The sequence below is a fragment of the Brassica oleracea genome, chromosome C7 (genome assembly GCF_000695525.1).
Source record: "Brassica oleracea var. oleracea cultivar TO1000 chromosome C7, BOL, whole genome shotgun sequence".
In the NCBI taxonomy this organism is placed as follows: domain Eukaryota; kingdom Viridiplantae; phylum Streptophyta; class Magnoliopsida; order Brassicales; family Brassicaceae; genus Brassica; species Brassica oleracea.
The window spans coordinates 6,283,805-6,304,471 of record NC_027754.1 but is presented as its reverse complement, the minus strand read 5'-3'; the positions used below and the strand labels follow the sequence as shown (position 1 = coordinate 6,304,471).

At 36.4% G+C, this 20,667-nt stretch overlaps 2 protein-coding genes and 1 long non-coding RNA gene across 6 annotated transcripts; 2 read left to right on the top strand and 1 right to left on the bottom strand.

Moving 5' to 3' along the window:
- The first annotated feature begins 30 nt into the window (after positions 1–30).
- On the top strand, positions 31–5,868 carry LOC106304946. The gene is made up of 3 exons (XR_001262874.1): positions 31–826; positions 894–1,132; positions 5,655–5,868. It is a non-coding gene; the product is annotated as an uncharacterized LOC106304946 (long non-coding RNA).
- Positions 5,869–12,915: 7,047 nt separating this feature from the next.
- On the top strand, positions 12,916–16,757 carry LOC106301806 (receptor-like cytosolic serine/threonine-protein kinase RBK1). 4 transcript variants are annotated; one of them, XM_013738283.1, is made up of 11 exons: positions 12,916–13,191; positions 13,596–13,801; positions 13,882–13,955; positions 14,041–14,159; positions 14,237–14,349; positions 14,458–14,874; positions 14,986–15,237; positions 15,322–15,473; positions 15,607–15,834; positions 15,914–16,063; positions 16,194–16,757. In XM_013738283.1, the coding sequence occupies exons 2-11, from the start codon at positions 13,624–13,626 to the stop codon at positions 16,419–16,421; spliced, it is 1,911 nt and encodes a 636-aa protein (XP_013593737.1). In that variant the 5' UTR covers positions 12,916–13,191; positions 13,596–13,623; the 3' UTR covers positions 16,422–16,757. The 4 variants fall into 4 exon arrangements, with proteins under 4 accessions (XP_013593737.1, XP_013593736.1, XP_013593739.1 ...); XM_013738282.1 differs by having other exon boundaries at positions 12,921–13,200; XM_013738285.1 differs by having other exon boundaries at positions 12,927–13,200; positions 13,886–14,159.
- Positions 16,758–17,117: 360 nt separating this feature from the next.
- Positions 17,118–19,567, bottom strand: LOC106301566 (WD-40 repeat-containing protein MSI2-like). The gene is made up of 6 exons (XM_013738001.1): positions 19,176–19,567; positions 18,325–18,648; positions 18,098–18,241; positions 17,835–17,959; positions 17,634–17,729; positions 17,118–17,550 (listed from the first exon to the last, which is right to left on the bottom strand). The coding sequence occupies exons 1-6, from the start codon at positions 19,491–19,493 to the stop codon at positions 17,334–17,336; spliced, it is 1,224 nt and encodes a 407-aa protein (XP_013593455.1). The 5' UTR covers positions 19,494–19,567; the 3' UTR covers positions 17,118–17,333.
- Between the last annotated feature and the right edge of the window lie 1,100 nt (positions 19,568–20,667).

The following is a 20,667-nucleotide window of genomic DNA, read 5'->3' as shown; positions in this document are numbered from 1 at the left end:
TCGATCGTGTTTTCTGTGCAGCTATTATTACAAGCGTATACACGAAGCAGTAACCGGAGAAGAGTACGTCAGCGACTACGACGGAGATGACAGTCTTTCAACCTCCGGACCCTCCGAAGACGAAGGCTCGTAGCTTGAACCAGAGATTGTAGGGTGACTTCAAGAGCTGCGATCAGCTACTGGATCTTCTCTATCTCAGTCACCTCAATCTCTTCCGGCGTTCGTAACCTCTCCCTTTCTCTTTCTCTTTCTCTCTATAAAACTCCTCTCTCGCTCTCCTCTGTTTTGGTGAGGAAAACGATGATCGTAACGGCCTGTGGGACCGACTCCCTTTTATAACAATCTTCACTTGCCAGCTCAGCTGAGCTGTAGACCAGATTCTTTTTATCACGAACCGGCCCATTACTTGTTGAACAAACTCGTCACAATCTCGAAAGGCCCAAAGACTTAGACCTGATACGACACCGTTCTTCACAAATCTCCACCTTGTCGAATTAGGTCTTTCAAACAAAACCTTTCTGCCGAACACTGTTCATACCAGAATCGACAAATCATGTCGGAATCACCACAGAACAGCCACACCGGCTCAAACAGCCATACTCAGACAAATCCTGAACTCAGTCTCCACCTTCTCCGGTGAACAGCCCAGACCCTCTCTTGTTCATTCCAGATCGAGAACCTTCCCCGACACTAACTCTCCCAGCTGATTTCACAAACCCAAATCCACTCCCTGCCCCTCTGCAGAATATCCCAGAAGAACAGACAATAATAAACCCTTCTGATCCCTCAGCAACCCAGCCACACAGATTAACCAACCTCGAATACTGTAAGTATTCTTATCTTCTCCACATTGACTTTAAGAATGAACTCGAAATAACAATTTTTCTTCTCAGACAACGAGAACCTGAACCTCTTCGACGAAGATCCACTAACCCCCTCATAAGTCTTTTATTAATCTGTTAGTTAACCTTGTTGTTTTGTCAAGATCAAACCACTAACAAGTTTGTCTCTTACTTTTCCATGAACTCCTTCCAACAAGACGATCAAACAACATAACCATCTCGAGGTATCTCAATGCACGCTCAGGCAACGACCCCCAGCGTTACAAGATGCTTCTCGAACGTGTTACCAGGTAAACTCTTCATCAGGATATCGGCAGGATTTAGGGTTGTATGAATCTTTAGAACTTTTACCATCCCAAAATAAATAATGTCACGGATGAAATGAATTTTATTTGCAACATGCTTGGTCCTGTCATGATGAACCGAGTTCTTAGCTAGGAAAATAGCACTCTGAGAGTCCCAATGTAGCTTAAAGAACTCTGAGTTAAAACCCAATTCACCGCAAAAATCCCTCGACCATAACCGTTCCTTCGTAGCATCTGATAAGGCCACATACTCAGCCTCTGTTGTTGACAACGTCACAACATGCTGAGAGTCACAATGTAGGTTAAAGAACTCTGAGTTAAAACCCAATTCACCGCAAACTCCCTCAACCATAATCCTTCCTTCGTAGCCTCTGATAAGGCCATATACTCAACCTCTATTGTTGACAACGCCACAACATGCTGAAGACACGATCTCCAACTAATAGTATTACCTCCCACTTTGAACACATAACCTGTCACTGACCTTCGCTTATCAAGATCTGTAGAGTAATCAGAATCACTGAAACCTTCAATATCAAAATGTCCTGACTTTGTAAAGGTCAAACACATTTCCTTAGCTCCTTGTAGATACCTCATAATCTACTTCACAGCTTCCCAGTGTTCTCTGCTAGGCTTAGACATAAACCTACTTACCAAACCAACATCAAATGCAAGATCAGGCCTTGATCCAACCATAGCATACATCAAACTTCCAACAGCGCTTGCATATGGAACTTTATTCATATTCTTAGACTCAATTAGCCACTCTTTATCTAATAAACTCTTGAGCTTGAACTAGGCATTTGAAGGAGTTACTACTAGCTTGCTATACTCCATTCCAAACGTTTTCAAGATCTGTCCAATGTATTTACTCTGAGTCAGCTTCAATGTTCCCTTCTTTCTATATCTTATTATATCCATTCCGAGAATCCTTGAAGCTGCACCAAGATCTTTCATCTCGAATTCAGATTTTAAACTCTCCTTCAAATTCTGAATCTCTTCCTTGCTGTTTGCTGCTATCGACATATCATCCACATATAACAGTAGATATATTCCTTCTCCTGAACTCAGTTGCTTCATATAGACACACGGATCTTTAACACATCGCTTGAACCCCAAGGTCTTAATGAAAGTATCAAATCTTAGGTTCCATTGTCTGGGTGATTGCTTCAACCCGTAAAGAGATTTTCCTAGGAGACACACTTTTCCTTCTTATCCCTTCTTTATGAAACCTTCAGGTTGCTCCATATAAATGGTTTCATCAAGCTCTTTGTGTAAGAACACAGTCTTTACATCCATCTGTTCAAGCTCCGTATCAAAATTCACCACATATGACAACATGATTCGTATTGACACATGCTTCACAACTGGAGCGAAGATCTCATTGTAGTACATTCCTTCTACTTGAGTATACCCTTTAGCAACTAAGCGAGATTTGTATCTGGGATCTTCATCTCCAGGAATTCCCTCTTTGATTTTGTAAATCCACTTGCACTCAATGATTCTCTGTTTTAGAGGTCTATCGACTAAATTCCAAGTGTGATTCTTATCCAGAGAACTTTTCTCTTCTTTCATTGAGGCATTCCATTTATCCCAATCTTTGCTCTTCATCACTTCAGCCACAGTCTTAGGTTCATCAACAGAAATGTCAGCCACACTCATCAAAGCGTAAGCAACAAAGTCTCCACTTTCAAAGATAGCAGGAGGTTTAGTCTGTCTTCTGACACGATCACGAGCAAGAAGATAGTCACTGAGAGATTCCTCAATCCCTCCAGATTCCAACTATGTTCCCTCCTCACTTTCTTCTGATTCCTGAGCTCCACCTTCACCTGAATTTCCTGAATTCAATGTAGAACCAATTTAAACTAAAGACACACCCTGATACGGTCCTTGAATCAGATCAACTTTGAAAGTAACCTTCTTGACTTTAGAGCCACTCTCTACTTCTTTTCCTTTTGACTTCATATAGAGTACATTTTCGTCGAAAACCACATTTCTGCTTATGGTGGATTTGCCTTCATCATCCAACCAAACTCTGTATCCTTTAATACCCCGAGGATATCCCATGAAGATTCCCTTAATAGCTCTTGGACTCATTTTGTCTTGAACTGTGTGCACGTAAGCAACACATCCAAATCTTCTAAGATGATTAAACTCCACCATCACGCTAGACCATACTTCTTCAAGAATCTTAAATCCAATAGATGCGCTAGGAGTGTTGTTGATTAAGTAGACTGTTGTCGATGCAGCTTCTGCCCAAAATTTCTTCTCTAAGCCGGCTTCAGCTAGCATACATCTGATCTTGTTTGATATAGTCCTATTCATCCTCTCTGCCACTCCATTTTGCTGTGGAGTATAAGTGAAAGTTTTGTGCCATTTAATTCATGCATCCTTACACATCTTTTCCATCTGATTGTTGCGAAATTCCAAACCATTATCAGTTCTGAAACACTTGACTTTCTTTCCTGTTTGTGTTTCCACAAGTTTCTCCCACTCAAGAATGTTCTCATAAACTTCATCTTTGGATCTTAAGAACCTAATCCAATCCTTGTTTGAGAAATCATCAATCAGTGTAAGAAAGTACTTGCAACCAGATAAGCTCTTTGCATTAGACACATAACCCCAGAAATCACTATAAACATACCCAAGAACCTCAGTAGTAGTATGCTTACCCGTAGGAAACAGTAACTTGTGAGCTTTCCCCAATACACACTCTTCGCAGAAATCCAAAGTATGCACCTCTTTGTCACTCAGATAACCATTCTTAACCAGAATATACATGTTCTTTAAGCTCATATGTCCCAGCCTAGAATGCCAAAGATTTGTCATGTTCACGCCTTGTCGCACTACGTTCACTTCTGCTTTCTCCACAGAGCCATCAAGATAGTAAAGACCATCTTTGTAATTTCCCGAAAGAACCTTCTTCCCTCCTTTAAAGAACACAACTTTGTAATTTTTTCCAGAATACTTACATCCATTCTTTTCAAGTTGACCATAAGATATCAAGTTTATCACCATCAAAGGCATGTACCTTACTCCAGTCAAAACCACAGTAGACTGATCAGGATTAACGATCTTCAGCTTTCCTATTCCTTTCACTTCGCTGACAGTGTTGTTTCCCATTAGTACCTTGCCTCCTTCGAACTCCTCTAGATCAAATAAGACTTCTCTGTTCGGTGTGATATGAAACGTACATCCAGAATCGAGAACCCATTCTTCTATTGTGTCATGTATACTTGCAGTTAAAATCATGGTAAACTCCTTTTCCTCCACGATGTTTGCAGAACTAGAAGACCTTTGTTCTTTTTTTTTCTGGATAGTCCCTCTTGAAATGTCCTTCTTTTCCACACACCCAACACTCTCTCGTCTTCTGTTGAAACTTGCCTTTAGATTTAGATATATTGTCTCTACTCTTTGATCTATTTCTCCCATAACTTCCTAGTTTCTTTTCACTCCTCCCTCTAGAAACTACTAACCCTTCGGAGCTTGTCTTGGGCTTCTTGCCTAGACCTTTCTCAACAAGCTCAGCTTCTTTGGCATAAGCTGAAGCAGTGACCTCTTTAACCGTTAGAGTTTCTTCACCATTCCCATACTTAAGAGTGTGAACCAGTGAGTCATATTGAGGAGGTAGACTCGTTAGAATCTGAATTGCTTGATCCTCGTCGGACACTTCAATGTTTAGACTTGCTAAATCATCAACCAACTTCAAGAATGTATCAAGATTCTCCTCTATACTTTTACTCTCAATCATCTTGTAGCTCGCAAACCGCTGCTTTAGATATATCATGTTCGGAAGCGTTTTTGTTTGATAATCTCCCTCAAGAGCTTTGCAAACTCCCATAGCTGTAGTCTCTCTCATGACTTTTCTCAGCACAATGTTGGTTAAGCTTGAGCAGATGATATTTCTCACACGAGTATCCTTTTCTTTTGCTAGTGGATCTATCTTGACTTCCTTCTCAGTGACAGTATCATCACCATCTTCTTCTTTTGGAGTTGTAGCTTCAGTGCTTAAGATGTGTTCCAGTCCCTGCAACTCAAGTTGCATTAACATCTTAAACTTCCACAATCCAAAATCATCAGAACCATCAAACTTCTCCATCTCGAACTTTGTATGTACTGACTTCATTTTCGAGATTCCAGAACCAACAAGCCTTCAAGCAATACAGATCTGACCTGCTGAACCACAGAGCCGATCGAACCTAGTTCTCTTCACCGAGAACCTGGCTCTGATACCACTTGTTAAGGTATCAGCTAGGTTCGATTCGATCTTAATCAGATTAACTCCTAAGCTTCAAGATCGATTTCTTCGTTTCTTAACTAGTGATCAAGCAGTCGAAACTCACAACACAAAGAACAACACGCAATGTTTACCCGGTGTTCACCGCACTTCTCCAATGTGGAAAAGCCGCTATACTCACCAGAGCTAGCTCAGCTAGCAATCCACTAGAATCCGTTTGATTACAAGTGTAGATATCACAACCTGATATGGATTGTGTTTTCTGTGCAGCTATTACAAGCGTATACACGAAGCAGTAACCGGAGAGGAGTACGTCAGCGACTACGACGGAGATGACAGTCTTTCAGCCTCCGGATCCTCCGAAGATGAAGGCTCGTAGCTTGAACCAGAGATTGTACGGTGACTTTAAGAGTTGCGATCAACTACTGGATCTTCTCTATCTCAGTCGCCTCAATCTCTTCTGGCGTTCGTAACCTTTCTCTTTCTCTTTGTAAAACTCCTCTCTCGCTCTCCTCTGTTTTGGTGAGGAAAACGATGATCGTAACGGCCTGTGGGACCGACTCTCTTTTGTAACAACCTTCGCTTGCCAGCTCAGCTGAGTTGTAGACCAGATTCTTTTTATCACGAACCGACCCATTACTCGTTCAACAAACTCGTCACAATCTCGAAAGGTCCAAATACTTAGATCTAATACGACACCGTTCTTCACCGTATATATATGTAATGAAGAATGATTCTTAATTTTTATTCTTATTTTATCAGAAATATCTAATATGGCCTCCCATATTCTTATTCATACGACACCAATCACGTGATTGCTCCTACTAACTACGATTTTATCATCTCAAGAAAAAAAAATTCAACGATAATGATTTTATCATTTTAAATTATGATGTGGGATCATGTATTCGAATCTGATATAGGCAACATCCCGTATTTAGCTTAGCCTTGGGGAAGTTTCATTGCACTACATAATCGTTTTATGATCTGAATCCAAATAATCGGCGTTGTGTGTGTTCTGAGTTACAGAAGTGCTAACAATATCCATCACTTGACTGTATGTCAATACTCAATACGGTCGAGAATGATCAGATACTATACGGTCTAGAATGATAAATACAAACGGGTGAATGGTCAAACAAAACTCAACACGTGCCCAAAAACACTTCTTCAAAACTTTATGATCAGAAACTAGATGAGTAAGTAATCCTTTTTAAGGGCTAAGATATACTCCACCATTTCTTTGTAATTAGAAGATTGTAAACTAAAAGACTAACTATTCTTTGTTGTTATATAAATTATGTAGTGGGTCAAGTAGTAGGTTCGTCTAATATAAATTGATTTTTGGTGTCCATCATAAGTAATATATGTCATCACTGTAATAGGTGGTGTCCATCATAACTAATTTATGTCATCACTGTAATAGGCTATTAGCCACAGATTCACTTTATCTTGGTAGTCGCCACAGATTGGCACGTTTTAAATAGTTACAACAAATTAGCACCACAAACTATATTTCTCCTGGACCTACCATATGCTATATTTGAATACGAAGTTAATGTTGTATACCTAGAAAGTGTGTTCATTATATTCTTCTTTGATTAATATGTTACAAAATAACGTGCTTACTGCTTAGTAAATTTTCAAATTTCATCCTTCAAATTTTATTAAATAAATTTAAAATTTGAACAACAAATATCTATGTAGAATGATAAATTTAAGATTTTTTGTCACATGATATATACATAGGAAATTGCCAAAAATCTCACATTTATAATACTAATTTTTATGTTTACACTAACCACTTTTACAAATTCACTGAGGAAAAAACAAATTTATAATCCAAGAGTTAATTAATCTAGACTTAGGGTTTAGAATTGAGGGGTGTGGTAAGATTTTTGGAATGTAAAAATTAAGATTCGAATAAATATATAAATAAATACTTTAATTTTTTTAAAAAAAATTCAAAAAAAAAAATTCAAAAAGAATTTTGGAATTTCAAAAAGAAATTTTGGAAAAAAACAACAAAAAAATTCAAAATGAAAAATTTATTAAAAAAATTAGAATTCAGAAACATAAAAAAAATTGTTTTTTATATTTTTTTATTTATTTAAATAATTATTTATCATATATACAGAGTAATGGTATAACAGTTTTTTGACTTTTAGTGAAGAATGTATTTTTAAAAATGTTTCTTTATTGAAAACATGAATAATTGTACCAACAAAGTGATAAACATGAAAATTCTCCGTACGTATTATAAAGAATTATGGTTAGGTAAATTTATATCTAAAAATTTATGTTTTGACAAAAGTTTTAGTTTCTTACACATTTTGATAAGTATAAAGACCAAAATATCATTGGATAAAGTCTAATAATCAAATCACTTCATATCATATATCAGCCTCTCTAATTTTATCCATTTTGAACAAGGTCTTCATCCCGTCGGCGTCGACCAGTCACTTAAACTACATACATTGATAAATGTATATATATAAACAATCTTTAGATATGTAAAACTCGTTCATTTCAGTTCCAGTTAAAATTCTTTACCGGCTTAGGATTTAATAGTTACTTCCTCAATTCCTAATCTATGTAATTTATAGTCGGTGATACTACTTTGACACAGAAATACTTTGATACTCGCGCATGTGGTTATGGAAATTCTTCCTATGCGCTAATCTTGTAACTCACCTCCAGGTTCCAGGACCGTGCCTGAAAGTTTTAAGTCCTGAATCCCATTATTTATTTGGCCTCCCAAAACCATGAGAATTTGAAATATTATGGAGAAAGAATCGAACTGTGCATTTGTTTATTTCTAATAAATTACCAACATATCTACTTAATTATTTCGGTTCAGAATTGGACTCTAATAGTAATATAATTTTGAGAAATTACCTAGACTAACTCCCATTCATCTAAAAATTACTAGAATAACTCATATTAAATTTAAATTACTAGACTAAAATGAGGTATAAGCAAATTTACTGAAAACCCATTACTAACTTGATTAACTACAAAATTGCCACATAAATAAATTAAAAAATTAGAAAATATATGTTAAATTTGAAAAAAAAAATCGACAAAAAAAAATAGAAACAAACCTTGGTTTTGACGGGTTTCTCTCTCACGACGACATCGACATAGGACAGGAACAATCTCCTATCAATAGTCGCTGTCGTCCCTTTCCTACTCCGACAACATCTCCTACGTCATAGCCGCCGTCAACACCTCCTCTTCAAGTCGCCATCTTCTTTCTTTTGTGTAAACCTAAATCCCAATTTCAACTGTAAGTGCTAAATCAATCCAATTCTCAGTAGTTATTACACTTTTTTAAACATATATTATTTGATTGAGATGTTTAATTTCGAAAACCCTAAATCCCAATTTCAACATTATTTCACTTTGAAATCTCAAAACTTTTTTTTCTGTAATTAAAGTTTGGTTATGACAGATTATTTCATTATTGGTTTACTGATTGTGAAAATTTGTAGACTCTAATTCCTAGTTTGTTTACCACTTGATGAAAATTCAGTTGAACCCATGGTCATAGATACCAAAATTACTCACTATTTTTCTTAAATTGTGAAAAAAAAATCCAGTAGCCTTGATTATTCATAACTTTTCATAACTTTGTTTCTGCTTTTTTTCTCCAGAACTTCGATTATGAGACTAGTAAGAAATTTTGCTCCTAGAGAAAAAAGTAACTTGTTAAGTGCTTTATTTTTCAGGTATGGTTTCTTCTTCAGGTATGAGAAAGTATCCTCATCATCTGTATGAGGTTGGAAAAAACCCAGTTCAGAGTAGGAGCATGAACCATAGTTGTTATCTCTCCAACATTCAAACCGTGAGAGAAGAACTTGGGGAAGATGTTTGGTCTGAGTTGAGGGAATCAGCTATTGGAGTTATTGTGAAGCTGAAAGAGCTGCATTATATTTGGTCTGCGAAAGTTGTTCACCATTTCCTTGCCAATCAATTGGCAATTGAGAGCAGTCATGAGATTTGGTCTTTGATAGATTCTATGCCATTGCGTTTCTCTTTGTATGAGTTTGGAGAGATTACAGGTCTGAATTGTGATCCTTTCGACAAGCATGACGTTTGAGATGTGGATCATCAAGAGTTTTGGCTGGAGATGAACGTTCCGACATCAGATGTGTATAACTATTATGCATTGATGAATGTATAATTATGCAGGTTTTACAAAGAATTCAGATGTATCTAAATCATATGGCTGCTAAATCTTATAAATATTTGGTTGCTAACTACAGACGCATGCGGATTGAAAATAAAACGTCTATCACATTAATATGAGACATAAGATGGTTAAATAGTTCTGATTGATTTTGAAAAAAAAAACTAAATGGAATACGAAAGTGAAAATGTAACGAAACACCAAAAGAGTATACCAACAAATGTAGCACTAACCAGAATGAAATTTAATGACCAAATCCTCAAACTAAATCGAATACTCATCACTTAAGTTGATCATGATCCACTTCAACGAACCACTTTTTTCTTTCAAATCTCCACTTTCCACAGACGAGAATGATGTGATCCATGTTTCTTCAAGTAGTAAGGATTGCAACAAGTGATTAAACAACCATGAAAAGGAAGAAAAGAAGGATAAAAGAGATGACGACAACTACAAAAGTTTACCTAATTCTGAGTTTAACTAACCTAAAATAAACCAAATTCAGAATTTATGTAAACCGGGCCGAAATTGAAATAGGTTTACATAAATCCAGATTTCCGTCAATAAATCTGCTACAACATAAATTTAAAAGTCTGCCACTTCATAAACAAACGTCTGCCAACAATTTTAAATTGGATATATAAATCTGCCGTAAAAAATAAGTCGAACAAAAAAAAAACGATCCATGAAAAAATAAGTTGACCACATAAATCTATCACTTCTAACAAATCTGTTACATCATTCCACCGATATATGCTTAAAAATCTGTTTTATAATCAAATCAGACAATTAAATCTGCCGTGTGAACAAATCTGTCGTTTCTAAAAAAGTCTGGCACCACTTTAACGGTAGATTTTCATTTCTTCTCAGATTTTATAAATAGATTTATTACTCGATAGATTTTTTCTTAAAAAAAATAAGTCTGTCGTTGAAGGTACTTTAGTAATATTTTTTTTTTTGTTATAACTGTGTGAAAGGGCAAGTTTGACAGAAAAATATTCTAATAATTTTGAAAAAACATGAGTCATTCTAGTAATTCTCAGATCAATTAGAGTCATTCTAGTAAACTTCCCTATAATTTTTCAAGGCTCCGAGTGTATGTTTGATTGGCTTGTACTCAGACACAGCCCTGCTCACTTCTAGTCTGATTTTCTTTGCTTGTGGCGGGGTTTCCTTGTCCTCGGTTAGCTTCAAATTCAGTTTTGGTTTAGAAAGTTAGGATCTGCGGCTAGTCTGGCGCCAAATGTACATATTAAGGATCGGTTAACAAAGCGATGTACGTGCTTGGTGCAGTTCTAAACTTTCAATGTTTTTTTCAGAATAGGTAATTATAGACACTTGATTTCGTGAATACTTTCAAATTAGAGGGTGTAGCAGATAAAGCTTATGCTTGTAAAACTGAGGGGCAAACGGAAAAAATGAGTCACTGATTTGTTGAGTTCCTTACATCTAGGGCAACGATAATTACATCACATATAATGACGTAATAATTTCCTGATAAAACTACATGCTTCGTTAACAAGTACCATATAAGATAGCACATCTTTTGAAAATCATTAATTTTCCAAACAAAAGCTTGAAACTTCTTAATGCTAGTCTCTGAATATATGACCTGAGCTGTAGTAAATTTCTACTAACCCAATAATCCGACTTAACAATGTACATTCCACTTTTTGTAAAATTTTAAAAATAAGTATTTCGATATATATTCACAACCAATAAAAATGGAAAACAAAATAATAAAACTATTCTATAAATGTATCATTTAAAAAAAAATTATGTTTAGTTCAAAAGAATCGTATTTGTATGTTTTTGTGTTTATAAGTTTATATTTGATTTCTTATACAATATATATGTTTATAGCTATCGATATATTTTGATAAAAAAAAGATATCAATATATTAACATGAAATTTTGAATAACATCCAATTATTTTTTACAATATAAAAACTATATTATGCTTTTTTTCTTAAAACTAACGATTATTTTAATTCTCAAGTTAAAATTAAAATGTCGTATATTTTCGGAAAATATTAATTATCACTTATCTTAGAGACAGGTTATTTTAGTGCTTTATGGTTCAACTATTCAGTTACATACCACTTGAACTCAATACTTTTCAATAGCATGTTATTTAATCAAAAACGTATACTTTCGTTCATATTTATTCTTGATACACAATCACCATTTAGTCAAATAACACATCATTTTACTAGATATAATAACATTTGATAAATTCACATAATTTCACAAAAGTGCAGAAGAGTATTTTCGTCAATCCACACAAAATCACCTTATTAGATATGCATGGGCATTTATCCGATACATGAACCCCGTACTCGAATCCGACCCAAAAACTCGAATCAAAATTCAAACCAAAGTACCAAAACATCCCAATGAATATTGTGTTAGGAGAGATTGGATATCCGAACGGTATATCCGAACCGGAATGGATATCCAAAGATAACCAAAAATGTGCATACTTAACTTTATATTCCTAGTTTAATTCTCTCATTTTATTCAAAATATTTATATTGATGTTACACATGCCTCAAGATCAGATAATATACATATAATTGCGGATAAAGTAATTTGCTACTCACTTAAAATGCATGTCAAGCGTCTAGTTTCATGCATTAACAAAAGTTGCATCTAAATTTTTAAAACAATAACTATATTAGCGTCTTTGTATTTTTAATTTTTTATCCTCAAATCTATTAATCTTCCAACCTATTAAAAATTAGAAAATGAGTTAAGTTAAATTTTTAAGTACAAGAAACTTGAATAATGAAAAAATATTTTTTTATTTCAAAATCTAAATATTCAAACATGACCCAAATTAAAAATATTTGAACTTGATCTCTGATATGTAAAAATACTCTAACGGGTTCTAGACCCCAATATCAGAATACCCAAAAACCTTAAATACCTTATCTGAATCCCCCATGTCTATTCTCCGTTCTTTACAAATTTACCACCATAACTAATTACTTTCTTTGTGCTTACAATTAGGTTATCAATCTAATTAACTATATGCTTTATCACTTCAAACAAAACATTTATCTACAAGGAGAAAAAATATAGTATTGTCTTTTCATGTAGCCGTTTCCGTGCATTAAGTAAATGAGGCAGCTTTCAAGGCTTTAAGGCCTTCTTCGCTACGCTCGTAACCCGCAATAGCCGATGGCCACACACATTCACTTGTGACTTGGCCCTTTTAAAATCTCCTCATTTCATGCTTCCTTCCCGCTAAAATTGCCGGCTTCTCCTAACCAACTCATTTATATTCGTATAATAAAAATATAAATCCAACAACAACCCACACAAAAACCTCATTTGTTTCCTCTTTTTTCCCTTTCTCAATTATTAAAAAACTAAAAATTATAAAAACAGAAGTAAAATTTGAAAAAACAAAATTGGTCCCCTGTCTGCTTTTGGTCACTGGACCTCTCTTTCTTTCTACTCACCGACACTTTCTTCTCACTTCTCTCTTCACCTCTTCCTTCTTCTCCGATCATATCAGTTTTATCTTAATTTAAAAATAAAACCAGTCTCCTTTCTTTTCCTTTGAAGAAGATAAGAGAAGAAGATCAGCATTTACCTAAAAAAATCCAGGTTTTAATTGTAAGTTTTTATAATTCTATTTGGCAAAAGCAGGTATAAATGCTGATTGCACATGACAGCAAAACTATCTTATTTTGACGACCAAATTTAATAATGAATACAGAGGATTTAGGTGTTACTATGTTGTCTGTTAATGCTCATCGTGTATCTTCTTCAAATCCAATTTGCTTATTTTTATCATCTTTAAATGCCTTTAAATTTTCAAGTGTCTATCTCACTTTCTCTACTCTGGATTTTGTTTTTGTTTTTATCTGATAGTAGTTGCAACATAAGTTTCTGACTTTTCTATCTCTCAACTTCCCTATAAAATTGTATTTAAAGAAAAAGCATTAGGTTTGGGTTTATATTTATTTATGTAAGGCATTGATTCCTCTGTAATTTGCTTTTTGTATTAGTTCTTTGCACAAAGGAAACAAAAAAAAAATGGCAGTGGAGAAAAACAACAAAGTGGATAATGTGAATGTGAAGCAGAGAAATATTGTATTGGTTGGAATTAAAATTGATGAGAGTGGCAAAGAGATCTTGAAATGGGCACTTGAAGCAGTTGCAGGAAAACATGGAGAGTGTGATGTTGTTGTTATTCATGTTTGTTCAACTTTTCGTGAGTTCTTCTTCTCCTTCTTCTCTTTACTAAGCTTTTATATTGGTTTCTGACTTAACTTGTATGATGATTTGATACAGATAGTGCCTTGAAAAGCAAGTCAGCGTTGGATCGGTACTTAGAACTTTACAGTGAATTCTGTTCAACAAAGAAGGTAGCTTTACATCATTTTCCATGTTTATTTCGCTACACAATTTTGAGAAATGGGTGACAGAGAGTATATGGGGTTTTGAGAACAGATTGAGCTCAAAGGAGATGTTTTGAAGGGAAACTCAGTTCAAGGGGTTTTAGTTAAAGAGGCAAATAGATACAACGCTATGTCCATTATTGTTGGAGTTAAACATCAAAGAAAACTAAGGTGAGAAAATCTGCATAGCGCAAAATTTTATATATAAAAAAATGATATTCTCTTACTGATTTCATATAATTTTTTAGCCTAAAAGTAGCTAAAGGCTGCTCAAAAGAGCTTCCTCCAACAACTGATGTTTTGGCCATCCACAGAGGAGATATAATATTTAGACGTTCCAACCATTCCCAGCCACCTCTTGGTTCGTTGGCTCCCTTTACATCAACTTTCTGAATCTCTATAAGTGATCTATATACCATTCTTTAAACTCAAATCCGTTGACCAGAAATGGGTTTGATTCTTCTTGCAGCTCAAAACATAAGTTCAAGACCAAGTTCTGAACTTTTTGATGGACTTTCAGAAAAAGAACTCAAACTGAAATCCGGAGAATCGATGGTTAAAAACAGAGAGCTGCAGAGAACAAGCCAAGAGAAGAGGAGGGTTTCTGGTAGATCACTTTCTCTTCCATCAGTAGAGGTAGTAGACCAGAAACCAGGTTGGCCATTGCTAAGAACAACCACTTTAGCTCCTCCAGTGGTTCAACATCAGACTCGGAAAATATCAGTTGTCAATTGGGTCATGAGCTTGCCTGAACGGTTTCCACATCATCCCAATCACACTTCTCAACCGAGCTTCTGTGATTCACAACTTAAAGACATACTAAAGGAAATAAATAGATGGTTTAGCTATGATGTTCTTAAGACAGCAACATCAGGTTTCTCTTCAGGTACTAACTAACTCTTGTCTTTTGATTTCTAGGTCACTTTTTTTTTCTAGGTCATTTATTTTTTGGTCACTTTATGCTCATCTGATTCTTAGTTTTTTTTTTCTATTACAGAGAATCTAATTGGAAAAGGAGGAAGTAACGAAGTCTACAAAGGGGTTCTTGAAGATGGGAAAGCAGTGGCGGTGAAGATCTTGAAATCATCTGGAAAAGAAGCAGTGAAGGATTTTGTTCAAGAAGTTAGCATAATCTCTTCTTTGAGTCACCAAAACATCTCTCCTTTAATCGGTGTGTGCGTCCAATATGATGAACTTATCTCTGTTTACAATCTCTCATCCAGAGGAAGTTTGGAGGAGACCCTTCAGGGTTAGCACAAATACTACTCTACTTACTCTCATAACCATCTTTACACAATAGTATTCAGTATGCATGGTGATTCAATTTCTGCAGGTAAGCATGTATTGGCATGGGAAGAGAGATTCAAGATAGCAATTGGGTTAGGGGAAGCTCTTGATTATCTTCACAACCAATGTTCTAATCCTGTCATCCACAGAGATGTCAAGTCTTCTAATGTTCTTCTCTCAGATGAGTTAGAACCTCAGGTATTGAGAACTAGTGACTCAGAACATGTAAATATAATATAAATATATTTTTTACCAGAAAAAAACTTGTAAATATATGTACAACTTCATAAGAAAATTCAACATTTTTCGGATATTTCTTGTGAGAAAATAGCTTTCGGATTTCGGACTCTCGATGTGGGGATCCAAGTCTTGTCTATACACAATACAAAGAGACGTGGTGGGCACGTTTGGATACCTAGCTCCTGAATACTTCATGTACGGAAAGGTGAGTGACAAAGTTGATGTTTATGCCTTTGGAGTAGTTTTGCTTGAACTCATATCAGGAAGAACTACTATTTCTTCTGATAGCCCAAGAGGACAGGAGAGTTTGGTCATGTGGGTAAGTGTTGGTTTTGGTTACTTGTAGCGTAAGCAAACCCTCATTGAGAAACTCTAAAAAGAGATTACATGGGTTGCAGGCAAAGCCAATTATAGAAAAAGGTGCTGCAAAAGAGCTCTTGGATCCGAACATTTCAGGGACTTTTGTTGAGGATCAGTTTCAGAAAATGGTTCTTGCTGCTAAACATTGTCTTACAAGAGCCGCTACTCATCGTCCCAATATCAGAGAGGTTAACTATACACTATTTGTGCTGTGCATACTTATAATCCCAAAACTGAAGTGTTGGCTCCTCTGTTACATGGGTGAATTGGGCCAAGAACTGACCTTTTGGTCTCTTTTTTCTTTTTACATTTATGCAGATACTCAAGCTGCTAAACGGGGAAGATGAAGTAGAGAAGTGGGTGAAGAAACTAGTAGAAGATGATGACTGTTTCGACGATGAGGTTTACCCAAATTCGAACAAAGAATTACACTTGAGTCTTGCGATGCTCGACATCGAGGATAATGACTCTATTTCAGTTGGCAGCTTGGAGAGAAGTAACAATAGCCTATTTTCTTCTTCTCCATCTCAGGAGCTTCAGCCTTGATTAGGGTTTTCTTAATGTTTCGAGTTTGCTTGAGGGTTACGGCATCGCTCAGGATGTCTGCAATCAAATCAAGCTTGATGTCACTACTCTGACTTTGGCTTTTGCAACCATTGCCGGAAAAGTGTTTTTTTTTTTCTTACATAGATGAGAGGAAGAGAATAAGACTTCCAAAATAATGATTAAAGTGTTTTTGATAAATAAATAAAAAGATTAAAGTGTTCATTGCACAAGCCATTCTCAAGCTTCTCTTGCAGGTCACATTGTATTCTATCAATCCAGTTTAATCTCTTCTTGTTTTTTCTCTTATGTAATTGCATTTCCTTGTTGAATTCAACGACTATGCCCATTGTTCTTGCTGCTTGGTTTTTAACCTTTAGTAGCTTCTTTCTTTAAGCTCTTATGGTAAGAGGTTGAATATTGCATTTGATAAATCAAGTTTTGATTCCTACTCAAATCAACTCTCAACTGCTGAAAATGGAGCTTTAGGGGGTTTTCCTTGATGCTACATGGAGTGAGATACTGGGCAGTACGGTACTATGCCTAAAAAAACAAAGATTCTAATGATTCTTGAGTCTTATTACCTACTATACCCAATTACCCAGGTTCTATAGTAACACAGTGTAACTCAATTTCACTTTAGTTATGGCGAAGAGCAATCATGTGTATGACGAATATGTTGCATGCTCAGTTCTGAGATCTAAAGTCTAACTTCAACCCCATAATTTTATTTTGCAACAGTTATAAGTAAACTACCAAGATCCAAACATGACTACATTAACTAACAGAAATGATTCATAACACAAAGCTCGTCTTGTAGAAACTGGCTAAAGCAGGATATATAGCTTAAAGTAACGGAGAGACCAATTCATTTCTTGATTTTCATGACTGTTGTGTAGTATCTTGTTTGATCTCCTAGTCGTTGTCAGCTTCATCTTCATCTCTATAGATGCTTTCCGCCATTTGCCACACCTGAAGACTGTTGTCTTCTGCTACACTTGCAATGACCCAAGGCTCGTTTTTGTTCCAAGCAAAATCAGAGATCTTAGCCTTGTGGCCTCCGTGAGAGAAGAGCAACTCTGGTGGACCATCTTCTGCATCCAACTCTATCTCAAGCTGTTCTTCTCCAACCCTGTAAACCCCAATTAAAAAAAAAACTTACTAAACGTCGAATCAATCGTCAGATTAAACTCAACTTTTTTAAGATTAAGATACCTATTAAGATCCCAGACCATCAGCCTTCTGTCTTCACCGGAAGATGCAAGCACTGTTTCGTGGTTAGGATCCCACTCCACTTGGAAAACCTCTCCCCTGTAATCAAATTTTTTTTATTTTACGGTGCAGTGGTGTTGACATCTGGTTCTAACACAATAAATAGATGGCGTGTGGAATGTAAGAAAATGTAAACGAACATACTCATGGCTGCTCATGACGTGCAAAGGTACATTCAGCTTCCGGAGGTCAAACAAGGCAACAGTTGAGTCTGAGGAAGCTGTGGCTAAAACCCATTCGTTAAACGGATTGAAAGACAGATAGTTCACCTAAGAACGCACAATAAAGCATGGTCACATAGTTAGCAGCCTTAGAGACCTCGTGTATACAACATATGTATCTGATATATGAGTTCCGGTAACCATAAATACAGGACATGCAAGCTTTGCTTTGGATATGGTTTCTACCTCTTTCTCGTGAACTTTCACATGGTGTTGCATTTTGTTTGTCCGTGTGTCCCATATCACCAATCTACCATCATCACCCGCAGACCCAAAAAGGTTCTCATTCTTCATATGCCACGAAACATCTTCCACAGCACATTCATGTCCCTAAAACCATAACAAGAGAGTAAACTCAGAAGCAGAAACCCTCATCTTCAAGAAACAGTAAACACCAGTATTGTTCAACTTACCTCATACACAAACATTGCATTCAATTTCTTATCTTGCGGTGTAGCAGAAACATCCCAAAGGCAAATCTTCTGATCCTGTGAACCACTCAGGAGATAACCTTCTTTAAAAGGACTCCAAGACAACCCATACCCTTCCTTGTCATGTCCCAAAAGCCTCAGATCAGGATCACAATCACTTGTCTGAGGCTTCGAAGCGTGCTTGGTGTAATCAAACAGAAATACTTCACACCCACTTGTCTTTGCACCCACAAGCGTCGTCCTTTGCGGCATACACCGCGCTCTGTTCACTTCTCCATCAACACGTATCTTCTGCCTAATCTCCACCTGCAACAACAACAACGTTCCAGCAGTTTCAGCTAGTAATTTCATCGAACACACGGTGCGCATACAACACGAGCTATAAAGATCGCCAACAAAGGAGGAACCAAACCATAGGGACAAATCTCTACCTAATTAACACAAGTATGCGTTAATGTTATCGTTCTAACACTTTCAGCTAGTAATTTTATCGAACACATGGTGCGCATACAACAAGAGCTACAAACATCGCCAAGAAAGGAGGAAGCATAGGGACAAATCTCTACCTAATTAGTACACGAATGCATTAGTAATACCTAAGACTTTAAGCTAGACATTTAATAGAACACGTGGTGCGCATAAAACACGAGCTACAGAGATTACCAAGAAAGAAGGAACATTAGGGACAAATCTCTACCTAATTAGCACAAGAATGCTTTAATCTTCTTATAAACATAACGTTCAATCACTTTCAGCTAGTCATTTTATCGAACATTTGGCGCGCACACAACACGAGCTACAAAGATAGCCAAAAAGGAGGAAGCTTTATATACCTTAGGGACTATGGGATCTTGATTTGTGCCGCCTAAGCCAGGTTCGGCGTCGGGAGTTGGGATAACGGCGTCGGCGATCATGAGGAAGTCTTGGGCACCACCGGAAGTGTGGGTTCCGAGTATGAGCTTGTGAACGTTGAAGTATGGGTCTGCAGCGTAAGGAGTCAGCGCTGATGGGACCCAATGGACGGTGAGAGAGGGCCATTCGAGAGGGTTGGAGATCATGAGATCGTAGAGGAATGGCGTGTTCTTCTTCCATATAGAGAAATCCTCCTCCACCTGATCCATTCCCTGCTCCTCCTTACCTTCATCTGCCATATCTCTCCTCTTCTCACTCCTCTCTGTCTCTCTCTCTTGGATCTGTCTGTGTCGAGGGTTTTTTCTGTTCTATTTTTCCCTCCAAATACTCGCAGAGAAACTTGGCGGTATAAAGTACAGATGTGAGTCGTTTTAGCTTTTTACAAATGCACGTTGTGCCGTTTTGTGGTCTCTGCCTCTTCGCGCGTTATAAATTTATGGGCTTAAAGGCCCATCTTAAGTCAATACTACATGTCACTAATTAGGACCTAAATGTAAGCTCGTTCTTTTAACATTAAAATCTATACCGATAAAAGGTGCTAGTCTAGAGTCCAGGCACCTCATTTTAGAAACCCCTCTTCGGAAAAAAGTCAAGTGGTATCAATACTATTAAAAAAAAAAAAATCATAAAAATCTACTTATATAAGATTGTTGCACTCTTTTATTACACTTAACTTTTATTTTGGTCAACCTTATATGTCTGTAACAATATGTTACTCAATAACATTATACCATATATTTATCCAATTTTTACTCCTTTTGTTAGTTAACAACTTATATAAGATTGTTGCACTCTTTCATATATTTTCATTTTTTAATTTTAACCGGACCTCGTGGTCTGCTGGTAAAGGAATCTCGGCTGAGGTGTCTGCCATCACGAGTTCGAGCTCCGGCCACAGCAGATTTAACATGGTTTCCGTTTGGCCTCCAGGATCTTCCTCGCCAGTTCCGGTTGGACGCGGTGGGATAGTCGGACTAAGTGAGAGGTCCGGATACCTGGATTATCAAAAAAAAAAAAACTACAACAATCGCATATGTTTTCATTTTTTAATTTAAAAGTGGGAATGCAATCGAATATATTACAACGTAATAGACCTATTCTCTCAGAGATATTCCTTTCCTTTTCTAACTCATATTAAATTGTTCTTAATTCTTTGTTAACAAAATCTATGAACAATATATTGTTTTTAACTTCCCGTAACATCCTCACTAATATTTTTCAGCATTGCAAGGTATTTAAATGAGCATGTCCCACGTAATCCTTTTTAAAATATCTTACATGCGATTTAGAAATTAAATTCGTTTTGGTTTTGGTGTTTTGGTTCTACCAATTTAGGAACTATTTAGGTATTTACAAAGTTTGATTTCGTTTCAGTTGAGTTATTTTGGTTTTTGGTTCGGTTCAGCAGTGAAG